We start from the raw sequence: 15,663 nt of genomic DNA on the forward strand, positions 1-15,663 counted from the left end.
GCACCTGACCCGACGCCTCCTCTCATGTGCACGGGTGCCATTTCCATGCAATTTTTAAAAGACCTTCAGTTACTTTTGAAGAAAGCAAGAAACAGTGTACAAGCAGTGTTCTCATCATGGAATGAAAACCAAAGGCAGACTGGAGAGAGCAAGAACCGTGTGTGATTTACCCTTGAAGACAACTTCCCAAGTCCACCAGTAGCTGGTCCCTCTGACAGCACCCAAGGCCTGCAGAGCCTTCTACCATCTCACGTTCACGACCAGGCTTCCCAAATAACACCCCGCAATGACACCCAAAACAACTGCACAAAGCTGAACTCTAAAGCATTTAGAATTCATTTTTTTCTACTAGGAACTAAACCCAGTGGTGCTTTACCACTGAGCCACATCCCCAGCCCTTTTTATCTATTTTGAGATAGGGCCTCACTAAGTTGCTGAGGCTGGCCTTGAACTTGCAATCCTCCTGCCTCGGCCTCCTGAGTCACTAGGATTACAGGTGTGCACCACAGTGCCAAGGTCCTCCTAGAGCATTTTGAAGGGCCCTCCTTAGCAGCCCATAGGAACTGGGTGATGGGCACTTGGTGATAACTACCCCTACCCTGAATCTCCTCCAGGTCACAGCAGACAACAGGCTGGGGGAAACAACAGATAGCTCGAGCCTACTGTTCTCTCATGTTGCCCACGTTGATGAGGCTGCACTGGAGAGGCCAGAAGGTGCTTCCCCCGCCTCCCGCTTCCTGGCCTGCTGGCCTCAGGCTCCGGAAATGGAGAGAGCGAACCTTCACACACCAAGTCTGTCTTGTTACCACTCCCAGAGGAATTTGAGCCTTCCCTTCCCCACATTTCCACAGAGATCTCAACCCAGGGTTCCTGTGGGCATGTGCCTAGGGCACTGGCCGCTGGCTACGTCAGATAGCCCAAAGTCATCTTTCTTCAGCCTCTTTAGGGAGCAGCTCCCAGACTTGTGGCTTAGGCCCAAAAGCCCAGGCAGGGCCTAGACCTGAGTCCAGCCAACTACCTGCATCTGGGAAGGCCTGTGGGCCAGTCTGACAGACACCAGACAACCCAAACAGACACCACAGAGGATAGGCACTCCCCTGCCAAGACAAACCCAAGGCCCTTCCTTTCTCTCATCTGTAAACAAATATCGTAGTGAAAATCAGCATGCCCTAGTGTCCAGGTCAGTCTCCAGGCAGGTCTGGGGCCAAGGCTGACCTCTGCAGCGCTGGGAAGGGAGTGAGCTAAGGCCATGCTGTCCATTCCCTCCTGCTTCGTGAGGCCCAGGAGAAAGGTCAGTTTCCCACCTCACAAAGGAATGGAGCCCAGCCTCTCTCCTTCTTACTTACCTGCTGTTCACTCTCACCAGACCTCAGTCTGTCCTGCCCAGACGCCTCCTGGCCTCAGCCCTGCCCTAATCTTTAGGTAACACAATAACCAAAGTCTTGAAGTGACCACCCAGAAGACTGGTGTTTAACTCCATGAAGCACCGGGGCATCATGGAGACGGTAGAAGACGGAGCAGGCTGTCCTGAGTGCACAGGTCTTGATGGGACAGCCACTTCTTTTTTTCCCCAGTACTAGGAATTGAACCCAGGGGTGCTTGGCCTGAGCCACATCCCCAGCCCTTTTCATTTTGAGACAGGGTTTCACTGAGTTGTCCAGGTTGGCTTGAACTTTTGATCCTCCTGCCTCAGCCTCCTGAGCCCTGGGATTACAGGTATGTTCCCCCATGCCCAGCTCTGGTTTTCTTTTATAAAGTCCCTTCCTATCTTTGCCTCTTGAGTCTGATCATCAGATCCAATGTCCTCACACCTCAGAGCCTCCTGCACCTCAAGCTGGATCTGTATGCCACAAGGTGGTGTCCTAAGTGCCTCCTACACGCAAGGTGCTCGGGAGGGGGCGCAGAACACACCCTGCCCTGGAACTCCTGGGATGCAGCAACTCCAGGGAAAGGAGTTCGTGTGCAGGTGGTGAGGACAGAGCAGTGGAGTGATGAGGAGGGATGTCGGAGCGGCCAGCTGGTACCTGGTTTCATACATACACTTCTACCAGCAGAGACACCATTCACCTGCAGCTTGTGTGGCCAACGAAGCCGGGAATCGTACTCTGATTGAGGGGGAAAAGGGGCTTTGCTGAAACCTGCACATTCCGCCAGAAGGCCAGGCACTCAGGAGGCAGAACAAGCCTACGAACCTGAACACAAATCTCACCTGACGTATCAGGAGAGAGCTGAGAGGCGACCTGGTATCTGTGTGCCGGGGAGAGTGTCACTCCACCTGAGCACAGCCATAAGACAGGAGAGCAGGAGGCTTAGCAGAGGCCTGCAGGCCAGCAGCCTTGGGGACAAGGCCAAGAGTATGTTACTACCTGTTCCTTCAGAGTCTCTACAAGGCCACTAGAAACTGGAGCACTTGAACCCACTGTCAAAGAGGAACCAACCAGTCAGCCACACCTAGTGCAGGCAGACCCTAGGTTAACCCAAATCGAATCCACCTCGTCTAGCAACCTCTGCCTCTGTGGCCTGGCCAGGGCTGGTGGCCTCCCCTCCCCTCCCAGCAGAAGGGCGCCTACAAGGCAGGCAGCCCTGAGGCCCCCAGCAGAACTGCTATCACTCACATACTCTCCCCAGTGGGACACGACTGTGACAGCACCATGAGTGGGTATCACCACTGCCCCAAACTGAGGCACCACCTAAGACTCACTGCCAGGAGTCTCCTTGGCGTAGAGCACTTCTTAAGGTGCAGCATGGAGACCTCTCTGGAAACACCATAGAGCAAGGTGCCTGAGCCCTACCCCGAGCTCATCACACAGCACAAGAAGTGCCCATTTCTCAGACACTCTGGGGATACTGCCCCTGCTGATGTGAGGCCACCCTCTGAGTAGCCCTAGGCGAAGGCAGCATGGGGGAGCCAGATAGGAGCTATCTGGGCCCCTGACCAAACTTTCCCACTACTCACAATTTTTGTCCCCTGGGGCTTAGGTGCCCCTGTGGCTGGTGTCAGGAGCTGTTTGGCCACGGCTTCACGCTGGGTTATGTCCACGGCGCTCAGGGCTGTGCGACTGCCATCCTCATTGATGACCATGGAGGCTCCCGGGTGCACATTGGGACCATTGATAACTGCCTGTCTCAGTTCCTGGACATTCCAGGGGGTCACTGGCTGAGGGTAGGTCAGTTTTGTGGCAAACACCTAGAAACAAGGAATAGGTACAGAAATTCAGGTCACAGGGTCTGCCCAAAATCTGCTTCCACAGTCTGTATGACATGCCCACGATATGGGGAGCAGTCTGCGTCGTCCAGAGAACCCTTTAGCCACCGAAGCAATGTCCTGTCTGCACCTGCTCTCCTATGGGCATGCACTGGCCTCCTCCTCCAGCAGTCTAAGGAGCATGACTGAACGCTACAATTTACCCAGTAAAACATTTTTAGCACATCATTAAATTTTATCCTTCCGTCTTGTGCCAATGAGTTCAAAGCACCCGCCCTCAGCTGCCCCTGCTGTCAGTGCCTTGCCCCCTACCCATTCATGTCCCCTGGGTGAGCAGGCTTCCTCTTCTCACTTCCCCCCTAGTCCGAGCATGTGCTCATTAGCAGCAGCCCTTTGATCAACGCAGGTCTCCTCTGGGTTCTCTCCAGTCCCCAGCCAGGAAACAAGGGCATGTAAGCTGACGGGAAGGAAATTCCCTTTGCCCCCTTCCTGTCATGCCCTCATTAAATGGGAGACTAGACAGAGACAGGGGAGCAGGGGCCTGTGATGTGGCAGGCGTAGGTCCCCTCGTGTGCAGGTGTCTGGAGGCCACCAGGCAGCCTCGAGTCCCCCCAAAGCGCTTTTCCCACGTGGGAGGAGATGGGCACCACCCCAGGTGAGCCACTGTGGCTTCCTGCACCACCAGCAGTCCTCCTTGGCACCACTGCCTACCGCCTGCAGTTCCCAAAACACGCACCATGGGAATCCCGATCTCATTGGTGTTGATGTACATGTCTGGGCAGATGACAGAGCGGGCCGCGTAGTCTACCCGCTTGCCCATCATGTGCTTTCGGAACAGGCCTTCTTTCTTCTCTAAGATCTGTATGGAGCGAAAGCCCACCAGAAACATCATTTAAAAATTTCACTGTTTATTGCTTCCTTGTTTCAACATTATTCACCTCGTCAGCCAGTAACGGGAATCCAACCCACGCTCACCTGTCTGATGCCAGGGTACTTTTCCATCATGAGTTTGTCCATCTCGCTGTCAAACACAATGTTGACGTGGCTCTGAAGGCGAATCCAAATGTTGTACAGCTTGTCTGTGAGAGTCTGGCCTGGAAGTGTACTTAAAAAGGACCGGTCCATAGCCACCAAAGAGTCTTTTTCCTGGGAAAAATAAGGCCAAGAAACAGGGATGGTGGGGGAAAACCCAGGTTGGCTTCTTTTACTTTTCTTTCCTCTCCCAGTCCTGACAAACACGCCCTGAGCTGCCTTTGAACGGAGGGACAGGTGGGAGTGCTGAGGAGCCTGTCTTCCCAGTGTGCACCATGGGCTGCAGGCTCGTCACGCGTCCACCAGCCTCTCTGTGGGTAGGATGAGCTCAGTGTGGACACAGGCTTCCTTCTCAGGGCAGATGCTGAGCACCAAAAGCTGGTGCCCAAGGAAGGGGAACCCAAGTTTTTCCCACATCCACACTTCTCTGGAAGCTGTTATCTTGCCACATAACTAAGTTGCATATGGAATTTCAGTTTTAATTATGGTTTCACAAAAATTTAACCCTATGTACTTGTAAAAATGAAGCCAGAACAATTCCTGAAGAGGAATAATGTTTGCCACAGTATTCTACGCCATTAATTATGATTAGGTCCCTAAATGGGCTAAGTTGCTGGCTAATTCCTAGGCCTCTGAGTGTTCAAGCAATGAGCACTTGAATATTTCCGGCTTTTTTTTTTTTTTTGGTACTGGGGATTGAATCCAGGGGTGCTTAATCACTGAGCCACATCCCCAGCCCCTTTTAAAATATTTTGTTATAGACGGGGTCTTACTGAGTTGTTGAGGCTGGCTTTGAACTCGTGACCCTCCTGCCTCAGCCTCTCAAGCAGCTGGGATTACAGGTATGGCCCCTGTGCCTGGCCAGAAAATTTGGATACTTCTGCCCTGGTTCTGTCTTTTCCTCTTTTCCCTCCACCAGCACAGGGGAGATAAATACACAGAGGCCACAAACTGCCCTATAGCACCACCTACTGCTGGTGGCTGGCCACCATCTGTTCCTCTCTGGCTGCACATGACCCAGGAGACAATCACCTGAGTCCTCCAGTATGGGTCACATGAGAGAAGAAACCTATGCAGGGGAGGGTGGGTCCACAGGAAGTGGATGAGACTCCTATGGGAACCAGCAGTGAAGTGGGCTTGTCCCCAGAGGAGTCTTCAGTTGTAGGGAAGGCAGTTATCTCTGCAGGCAGCATTCTGTCCCCCGCACAGGACGAGGTGGTCCCCCACCAGCCTGACCCACTGCTTAGGACATTCACTGGCTCAGGGCCCCAAGGTTACCGGTGAAGTGAGCAGGGCCTGTCCCACCATCAAGGCAATGGAACAAGGGAGCCAAAGGGAAGAGACAAGAACATGCCCATCAATCAGAGGGAAACTGACCCTGGAACTGGGAAGGATGCTGTTTCTGCAGAGACCAAGCCTTTTCTTCCCAAAAAAGGTGTGCTCCAATTTTCAAGGGACACCAAGATGAAATTTTCAGCCCTGGTCATCGTATCTGATTATCCTATAGTCTTCCCTCTCAAACTGGACTAGCCTGTAGCTGGCAGGTCTCTCTTACAGGGGGATGTGTTAAAATATTACAATGGCTGATCCAAGAAAGCTCCAAGAAGAATGTCTGGGCAACCCAGAGCACAAGGTCCAGGGAACAGTGGTGTCACCCAGTGACAGACCTGGCTGGCAGGCACCTGAGGGCCCTGTTACCCAAGGCTGGAGATGGCCATGTCTATCTGCACCCAGAGAGTACCCTTGGGCTGGGAAGTCCTTGAGTGATCTCAGCAAGCTGAGTGTCCACAGGATTGGCAGCTGTGACAGTCCTACCCTGTAAAACTGCCATTCTAAACACTGGCTTCCGGATCCAGTGAGCCCAAAGCAGAGTTCCAGTAGTGTGACCCAGGAGGGAAGGGGACGTTTCTCCTGGAGCTGCCAGCAGCTGGTGGCTCGGAACAGCTGAGGTGTGAACCCACCACAAACCACACACAGAATTAAAGGGACTTAACTAAAGGGTACCTGGTATGGCAGCCAGGGGCAGAACGCAGACCATAGCCCGACCTTTCCAGGCTCGTGCATGTCCCCAAACCCACAGCCCCACTAAGGGTCCTGTCAGCACTCTCCACAGCGTGTGGTCCTGACCTCGTCTGTGCTGAGCGCTGCCACCTCACAGGGCAGCTGCTGTTCTTGAGCCATCAGTGCCAGAAGTTTCCGGATCAGAACGACATCCTTCATGACAGCCTGCAAGTTCACCGTCTGGCCATTGGTAAACATCTGGTCCCCTAGGCGATTGACAGGGCGATACCTGCGGGGACCACAGGGCGAGGAATGCCCAGTGTTAGAAGGGCCTGTTCTGCGGCCCCCACCCTGCCTGCTGTGGGCAGCACACACACCACACTCAACAGGGGCCACCCTCCCGCCCGGGCCTGTAGTCAGAGGCAAGGAGCCCACCACATAGCCTACAGAGGACTGCTGTGCGATGGTTAGCACATGACCCTCCCGGGGCCTCCCCAAGTCCGTATTCACGCCGCAGCCAAACTTATCAGGTGACATAAGGTAGGGCATTACCTGGAGGGAGGCACCACCACGAAATCTAGAAAGAACATACTCGGATTGAATCTGGATTCCATGCCAACATCAACCAGTCCCGAGAAAAGGTAATTCAGAAAGAACCCTGTGTTTGAAACAGAGAAACCAAGCATACCACGTCAGTCTGTATGTGAGGACAGCCACGAAGCCACTGATGAGAGGAAAACTTGAATAGAGGACATCCGCCCTCCCATGGTACCCTTTCTCCCAAAACCAAACCGGAGACAGCAAGACAGCAAATGCTGCTTCCCAGAGGCCGAGGGGCAGGCCTGGGAAGCCTTCCCGTTCACATGCCCTCCCCAAACCTGAAACTCCTATATGGTTAAGGATCTATTCCCCGGCATTTACAAAACATCCCATGCAAAGGCCAGTCAAGAGGTTCTTCTGTGATCAGAGATGTATGAAGTTTCTAGTGATATAAAAAAGTGCTCAGAGAAAATGAATCCAACGTGCCAGGGCTTGTCACAGGAATGTCAGTCCCTGGCGATTTTCCTGATGCCCTTTAGTGGGGCCATCATTCTGACACTACTTCTGGTGTGTCAGGAGCGCCAGAGCCTGATCATGCTGCATAGGCCCCGTAACAGACTCAGAGAGGAACGGGGTGTTCCTTATTATAGGGAACTAAAATGTATAGACACCCTAATTAAAAAAAAAAAAAAGTTCATTCTTAATTCTGAAAAGGAATCCCCAATCTTTTAAAAGGACTTTTACGAATGGGCACTTAGCATAAGGTGGATCACTCTGGACCTTCCAACACTTGTCAATCTGCATTAAGTGAGGCCACTGCAGCTCTCACCTAATGACCAGGCTCAGTTACAATCAGGGCCGAGTTCTTAGTGCTGGGCCCCTACTTCAAATTCAATGTACTCTGAAGCTTGTCCCAAACCCACAGGTCTACTTCAGGAGACAGCGATGACAAGGGCAGCCTTAAGAAAAACAGGACTAATAAGGCAGGTTAACAAGCGTGGAGATGACAGGGGCTGCCTGGCAAAGCACCTTCATTCTTCCAAATGGAGAAAAGATGTTCCCGGGCACTGCTGGGCGTTAAGTACCCTCGTTTTCCCATCTGAGCTTCCTCAATTCCTGCAGCAGAAGAGGGGAAATCAGAGCACTGTGAGTCAATACCAAGTCCTCCTTCAGTAATCGGATTTATCAATGTTTTTGGTAATCAGGGATTGAACTCAGTGGTGCTTATCCACTGAGCCTTATCCCCAGCCTTTATTTTATTTTTTGAGACATGGTCTCACCAAGTTGCTTAGAGCCTTTCTAAGTTGCTGAGGCTGGCTTTGTACTTGGATTCTCCTGCTTCAGCCTCCCAACTACTGAGATTACAGGTATTCACCATCATGCCTGGCTGATTTTATCAATTCTTTGTCTTTATTCTGCAAAGCCTGCAACTTGACCACAAGTCAATCTTTAGGACAGGATATTCTCAGCCCTGGACTTCCCCCTTACTCTAATCTAAATTAATGAAAACAATGTAGCTATCTTATAAAACCTGAAAAACTGAGCAAAAGAAAACAATATCTACTCTCCTATCAAATTCACAACCATTATTTTTTGGGCGGAGTGGGTGTTGCTGGGAATGGAACCCAGGGCCTGTGTACACTAGGTAAGCGCTCTACCGCTGAGCTACACCCCAGCCCTATCACTTTTATATGCTCTTTTCTAGCCCTCTGGTTTATATAAGAGCTCGATTAGCTGACTGACAAGGATAACTAAGTAGTGTCATTTTCTAATGTCAAAACTACCAAACTTTTCTGAGATATATTCACTGAAATTGAGATTGCTCCACCTGATTGATCTTTGTGGAATAATCAGGGCAGGAACCATGCCTTGCCTGTGCTCCTAAGCCCTGACACAGCGTCTGGCTCACAGCAGATGTTAAAGAGCCACTGGTTTAAGCACGATGCACCCTGAAGGTACCTATACTGGAAACTCTACTCTTAGTCAGGTGCAATGACCGCGCCTGCAATGCCAGTGATTCATTCTAGAGGCTGAGGCAGGAGGATCACAAGTTTAAGACCAGTGAGGGCAACTTAGCAAGAACCTGTCTCAAAATAAAATAAAATAGAAAAAGAACCAGGAGTAAAGTGCCCCTGGGTTCAATTCACCAGTACTACAACAAAAAGTGGGGGAGAACACCCCATCCTCTTGCCTTTTTCTATATTTTAAGATCTTAGTTTCAGCAGTAGCTTGGGAGGCTGAGACAGGAGGATTTTGAGTTCAAAGCCAGCCTCAGCAACAGCGAGGTGCTAAGCTACTCAGTGAGACCCTGTCTCTAAATAAAATACAAAACAGGACTGCAGATGCGGCTCAGTGGCTGAGTGCCCCTGAGTTCAATCCCCAGTACCAAAATAAATAAATAAATAAATAAATTTTAGTTTCATTCTATCTCTATTTCTCTCATTACTTTCTTTATAATCTGCAGAGGGTGTGTCATCAGAAGCTTTCAGAGAAATCTGTGGTTTGGACAACAATAAATGTATCATAATTTATTTAACTAGTCTCTATTAATGGGCCATTAAGTCGCGTCCTACTTTCCACTATTTAAACGTCGCTGTGGGTTTTTTAATTTCTTAGGATAAAGTCATATGGAACTGCTGGGTCAAGGAGTTTGCACACTTGTTTTGACACCCATGAAACAAAACATTTCAATAGTGAACGCAAGTGAAGGAAGCACAGGCACAGGAAGAGGAGCAGCTCTGACCTCAGGGAAGCCACAGACTTGGAAAGCTGAGCATGCAGTGGGAAAATGGAGCCCATTCCCTTCAAAACAGCTCTGTGCTCCTTCTGGAAGTGAGCATCTGACTCTGCCCCCTGGACAGGCCAGAGGGCTCAGGAAGCCTGGTGGAATCTCCCCAGCTCCGTCCAGTCGTGTCTCCACTGCTGTGCAGGCCACCCTGAGGCAGACTGATGTGTCCAGCCACAAGAGGTCACCTCCTCACACGGGCTCCTCACAAAGAACTCCCACCACCTGCGACAGTGCCGTCTGCCCAGCTGGACCTCAGAGAGCCTCCTGAGGGCTTCCTTTGCCTGCAACAGATGCTAAATGGGAAATGTCTGGAGGTCAGATAATCTGGGAAATCCCAGGTCTCAATGGGTGGGGCTTCTTGGGTGCCAGAGTCCTTATTAAGTGCTACTATGCTAGAGGGTTTGGGGGCGCAGAGTGCTTCAAGCATGGAGGGCACTCCATACGGCTCAGCGGTCTGGCAGGAACAGGCCTCACTTAGTGGCTTCCTGTGGTCTACAGAACATGACCAGGCCATGGAAAGATACCAAACTGCTCCCTGAGCCACTGGTCACCTGCAGCCTCCTCCAAGAGCAGAGGCCACATGGCCTAGTGTCCATCTTTGAGCTGTGTCCCCCTTGGACCCCATAGTCCTGGGCATGATGCTGAGTGTCCAACAAGCAAATCTCTGTTAAACACAGCGATCTAACCCCAGAGCTGAGAGACTACTGCTTCACATTCCCAGGGCAGGGACCTCTGGCTGCACCACCCCTGCTCAGGGTGGCAGTGAAAGAGACTTCAGAATTCTCGTACAGCTGAAAGCACTGGAGACTAGTACTAGAAATCGGCCCCCAAAACAGCCATCTTCCAGAATTCTGATCATCTCTGTTCTCGACCTATTAGCACTTTCTAAAGCATCCTAAGGGCCACAGCAGCAAATCCCTACTGGTTTTAAGAAAAAGCTGTCTTATGGGCTATTTATGGGTAAGTGAAAGAAAACCCATTCTTGTGCTGCTGTTACCCACTAATCTAAGTTGGCTTTCTAAATGCAATGTGGTATCTGGACTGGTCCTCGAACATAAAAAATGCCAACACTGAAAAAATTGGAGAACTTCAAATAAAGCCTGTAATTCATTCAATAGTATTGTGCCAGTATCAAGCTCTTAGTTCTGACAAATGCACATGGTGACCTGAAACATTAGGGCAAACTGAATAAAGAGTACACAGGGACTCTATTTACCATGTTTTCTACTCCTCTGTAAGTCTCAAATGATTTTAAGTAAAAAGGCTATTACAAAATAACAGGCAGGTTTGTTATTTACTGCCTGCCTTGCCAGAATCTTCACTGTGAAAGACAAAACTCACATGTCCAGAAGAAGAATCATGTCCCTGCCCGCTCCACCTAGAACCCTGGGAAAGGCACAGAGCATTTGCTGTGGACCTCTGTTCATGTGACTCCCTCCACCTGGGCCAGAGATTTGTCATGGTCACTCCACGGAGCTGGAATCAAAGCTCCAAGAAGCAGCCATCTCTGAGTCGCTCACAGCACACAGCAGAGCCGACTACAGTCACAGATGTGCTTTCCTGCCCTGGCATGTTAGTCTTGACTAGAAAGAGACACCCACAGCACATACACTGAGTGACAGGCACTAGTCTCAGTACTCCCAGGAATACTTTATGTAACCCTCAGCATTTCAGAATAAATTAAGAAAAATATGAAGCCTACCACTACAGAAACAGAAGAGTGAACACCCTCAGTCAGTCCTAGTTAGTTCTCAACTACCCAAGGGCAGAGCAGAGCTAGGAGACTGCCCACAGGGTCCTGGTGAGCAGCCACAGCAGCCTCTTTGGAGAACTTCAAATAAAGCCTGTAATTCACTCGATAGTATTGAACCAAACTGCGCTTTTTGTTAAACGCTTATAGTTGTTAAAATTATTTGCCCACATTTTACTCCAAAATAAACCTACATTTGTTTTATACTAAAATGTTTCAACATATTTGCAAGGTATATTCTGATATTTCTTATTCAAAAATCTTTCAGAAAAATAAGCACCGAGGACAGAGGCACTGTGGGGCACTGACCCACTGGGTTTCTTGGGTGAGAGGCCTGGACGCCATTCCTCTGCTGGCCCTACAAACACATGGCAGAGGAGCATGTAGCAACAGGACCAGGTACTCCCAAGGTGTGGGACACACGATGGCCACACAGGAGCAAAATTGTCAAAGAGCCCCCTCCAGACCCCAGCAGCTTACCCAGGGGCTCGGCATCCGTCTGGCCAGACTTCCTGTGCACCACAGCTGGATACGTGATTGTCAGCTTGCTGTTGTGCTCCTTTCGAACAACTGACCGCCCAGTCCTGAGGGTAAGGACACAGTGGTGAAGGAAACACTGCCCCACAAGACACTCGGGAGTGCGGCGAGAGACCAGCCAGCACCTTTTATCCTAGGGAAGGGAAGGAGGTGCCCAACACTCACTTGCAGTGGGGACATCGCTTAGCAGACATGTGTGCCTTCCAGAAGTAAGCAATGAGTTTGCTTCTGCTCTCACACACATTTTTCACCTGTCACAAAAAACCAGAGGACTTGCAGTGCCATTTTCATCTCATGGTTTCCACCATTTTTAACCACAGGAAATCACCCTTACTTTCTTAGATGAAAATCTCCCAAAGCTGCTGGGGGGGCAGGGGTAGCTCCATGGTAAAGCATTTGTCTAGCATGAGCCAGGCCCTGGGTTCAATCCCCAGTACCACAAAATGTACTCAACAAATGCCAGTTACTCTAATTTTTAAACCAAAGCTTTCTGGATGCAGCTGCTGTTTATGCTGCTGCCACCTCAGGTGGCCTTGGGCTCTGAGAAAGGCACATCCACATGGTTCTATGCCCAGTGCAAACAGGCCCCAGGAGCTTTGCAACCTACACATGGGCCCTGCCCCAGACCAGTTAAATCAGAACCTCTGGTGGGAGGTCTGTGCACAAGATGAACCAGGTCTCAAGATCAGTACTGCAGTCAACTGTCTACCCTATTCGTTCATTCAGTGACTAAATGGATGCTTACACAGTGCTGTGGTGAGGTGGCCAGGGCAGCAGTGGTTTAGAGAGGCACTGGAGGAGGGAGAGAAGGAAACAGCTCATATTCTCAGAGTGGGTGCTGGTGGACACTATAACTGAATGACCTATGTCACCCCCTATCTTTGGTCCTGCAGCAGGCAGTAAAGATGGGAAAATGGGCATCTAGGGGCAGTTACATAATTTGCAAGGTCACAGGCCTCCAAAGAGTTAGAGCTGGAATTTAAATCCAGACCTACTTTGGGTAGCCAATATTTGCAAATGAAAGTACAGAGGGAACCATGGTAATAACACCAAGAACCCGGTGTCACGGAAGAGACACAGTGACAACTCACGTGTGCGCCCTGAGTCCCCAGGAGGTTGTTCTGCAGAACCTTGGTTGTGTACTGTTCTAACTCTTCCTGAATTTCAAAGGCAGAAGGATCAGCATTTTCTTCCAGAAACTGAAAACAAAAAGAAAAACTGTATTATCAGAGCAAAGAAAGCACATGTCTGACGTGCAGCTCCGCCAGGCGCACTCTGCTAGGGCAAAGAGCGAGCCTGGAGGAAGAGCAGCACATGATGTCACACTGCACCTCAGAGCAGGGAGGCGCTGTGACATCCCAGAGCAAATCAGCATAAACCACGACTACAAAGGACCAAGACTACAAAGGACCAAGACTGATATGATGGCTTTGTAATCTTAACCCTCTGAGGTCCTGACAGGACAAACTGAAGAGAAAACAGAAACCTGGCAAGGTCACAGAGAACATGGGCATGGCTGAGCACTCTGCCTCCAAGGAAGATATGGACATAGATGTCCACAAGGCTCCCTGGTGCTGTGATATGACAGCACTTGGCACATTTTCCAATTAGCAAATTCTGACACCCTCAAAAAGTGCAAGAGACAGCGATCAAAGCCTAGAGCCAATGCCAGGACAGAAATCTACAGGACATCGGCTGCGACACACAGTAAGAGAGGACCCAAGGGCCACCCCCTTAGGATCCCCAGCCCTCACACACTCAGGTAGTCCAGGGAGCCTTAAGCTCTGAGCCTGAACTAGAACAGTACAGGTTGGCAGTGCAGCCAAACACACGGCAGAAGCAACCAGACGCCTCTCTGGAGGAAAGCAGCAGCATCCCAGGCCTCGAACTCTTTCCTGACAGATCTCTAAATACATCCAAAGTCAAAAATCACTGCAGAAGGACAGGGAAGAAGAGGGGGTTTCTGGATGTGGGCAATATCTTCATTTTGTAAACGATCACATTTTTATGTTCATATTTTTAAAAAGAATTTCAAAGACAGTAGATACCTCAAGTAATTTAGTGCATATAAATTTAAAACTTTAGATGAGATGAACAAATCCCTAGAAAAATGCTACTTAGTAGTAAGTTTTAAGTAGAGTAAAGGTTTAAGAACCACCCCCCTTGGACAAATTTGACCCTGGGTTACCTTTCTAGCTCTGTTCCCCTGGAAATGTGGCTAAATGTAGAAATGTAACTTGTGTTACTAGGCAATACTGTTGAGGGCAAAAATGATTCCAACTGGTTGGGACCGCATCTGGACTAGAAAGATGATGACCTAGAACAACATCCCCTAGCCTCCCTAACTAGGCATGTCCTGGGGGGGGGGGGGGTCCCCGGCAGCTCAGCCCACAGAACTCTAAAGACATTGCTTCCTCTTGGGGCATGGAGTTTCTAAGTCAGGTGGCTCCCAGAGCCACAGCTGGGGTCTTGTTTTGCTACTCGACAGTCAAGTGGAGATGACTGTAGGACATTGCCAAGGAGAAATGCCCAGCACCGTCTTGCTGACACACGGTGTGTCCAATCTTCCACAAACTCTCCCAGAGCATTTTAGGGAGAGAGATTCCTTAACTCACTTTAAGGCTGAGAAAAATCTACATTTCCAAATTCAAAAGGCCAATATGTGAAAGCAAATTGACAAACCAATCTCACTCATGATTATTAATGCAAAAATCATAAAGAAAATATTAGGAAACCCAATCCACTAATATATATAAAAAGAAATACATCAAGAACAAGCTGAATTTATGCCAGGAATCCAAAGTCACCATTAGAAAGGAATCAAGTAATTTCACCATGTTACTTAGTTAAAAGAATAAGGAAGCAGTTGGAGATACTATTGCCCATTTTCCTATAGAAATGGAATGGAGAAGTTGACTATGGAAGTGTAACTGTCTACTTTATGCTTTGAATGTAGCCCCTGCTGCTCTGCCACTGCAACTGACTTTTTAATGAATGTCAACTCCAACAGAGAGCACAGGGAATGTAGCCTTTGAGTCACCTCTTTAAAAGCCCCATGTTCCCACTAATGGGCAGAATTACATCCTTTGGAACAGAAGTCCCCTGTGTTTCTTCTTTCCTAGCAAAGTAATAAACCTTCTTTTCCTTTTTCTCAAAACAAAACAAACCCAAAAAACAAACAAACAAACAAAAAAAAAAACACCAAAGCAAAAAAACTTGCAAATCAGTACATTGAAATTAATAAAACACTACCACCTAATCCTCAGATACCATTCAAGTTTTGTCAGTTCACGCAATAGCATCCTTGTATAGCAAAAAGCATCCTGTTCTGGGCTGGGTTGTGGCTCAGTGACAGAGCACTTCCCTCACACATGTGAGGCATGTGAGGCACTGGGTTTGATTCTCAGTACCACATGAAAATAAACACACAAATAAAGATATTGTGTCCATGCATAACTAAAAAAAAAAAATTAAAGAAAAAAAAAGCATTCCGTTCTGAGCCACCTGTTACACTCCTTGTCACGTCTCGAATCTCTCCCTCTCAACAGCTCCTCAGTCTCTGAAGGCACTGAGGCTTCTGCGCATTACAGGCAAGGTCCATGACTGTACTTCAATTCAGGTACAGGATATTTCCTCAGGGTCAAGGTCAGCTGGGCCATCTTGGCAGAACACCCAGAAGTACCATCCTTCTCCCTGCGTGAGGGAGTGCCGACCTCCCCGACTGTGGAGCCCCTGCTCCCCAGCCTCTGCTGTTACTGAAGACGATGGCATGGTGCTTGAGTGTGTGAGGGCCCAGGACTTGCACTTCAG

The 15,663-nt window shown here is 49.5% G+C and overlaps 1 protein-coding gene across 2 annotated transcripts in view; it reads right to left on the minus strand.

Moving 5' to 3' along the window:
- Nucleotides 1-15,663, minus strand: part of POLR1A (RNA polymerase I subunit A) — a 57,169-nt gene that overhangs the window by 35,989 nt on the left and 5,517 nt on the right. For both annotated transcript variants that reach the window (XM_081265013.1, XM_081265014.1), the window contains 9 exons: nt 12,945-13,052; nt 12,019-12,104; nt 11,797-11,900; nt 7,808-7,894; nt 6,791-6,896; nt 6,365-6,527; nt 4,181-4,351; nt 3,942-4,064; nt 2,957-3,187 (listed from right to left, as the gene is read on the minus strand). In XM_081265013.1, the coding sequence (XP_081121139.1) occupies nt 2,957-3,187; nt 3,942-4,064; nt 4,181-4,351; nt 6,365-6,527; nt 6,791-6,896; nt 7,808-7,894; nt 11,797-11,900; nt 12,019-12,104; nt 12,945-13,052 (1,179 nt within the window). The remainder of the gene's footprint in view (nt 1-2,956; nt 3,188-3,941; nt 4,065-4,180; nt 4,352-6,364; nt 6,528-6,790; nt 6,897-7,807; nt 7,895-11,796; nt 11,901-12,018; nt 12,105-12,944; nt 13,053-15,663) is intronic.

Source organism: Spermophilus citellus (assembly GCF_964194105.1).
Source record: "Spermophilus citellus genome assembly, chromosome: 13".
NCBI classification, from domain to species: domain Eukaryota; kingdom Metazoa; phylum Chordata; class Mammalia; order Rodentia; family Sciuridae; genus Spermophilus; species Spermophilus citellus.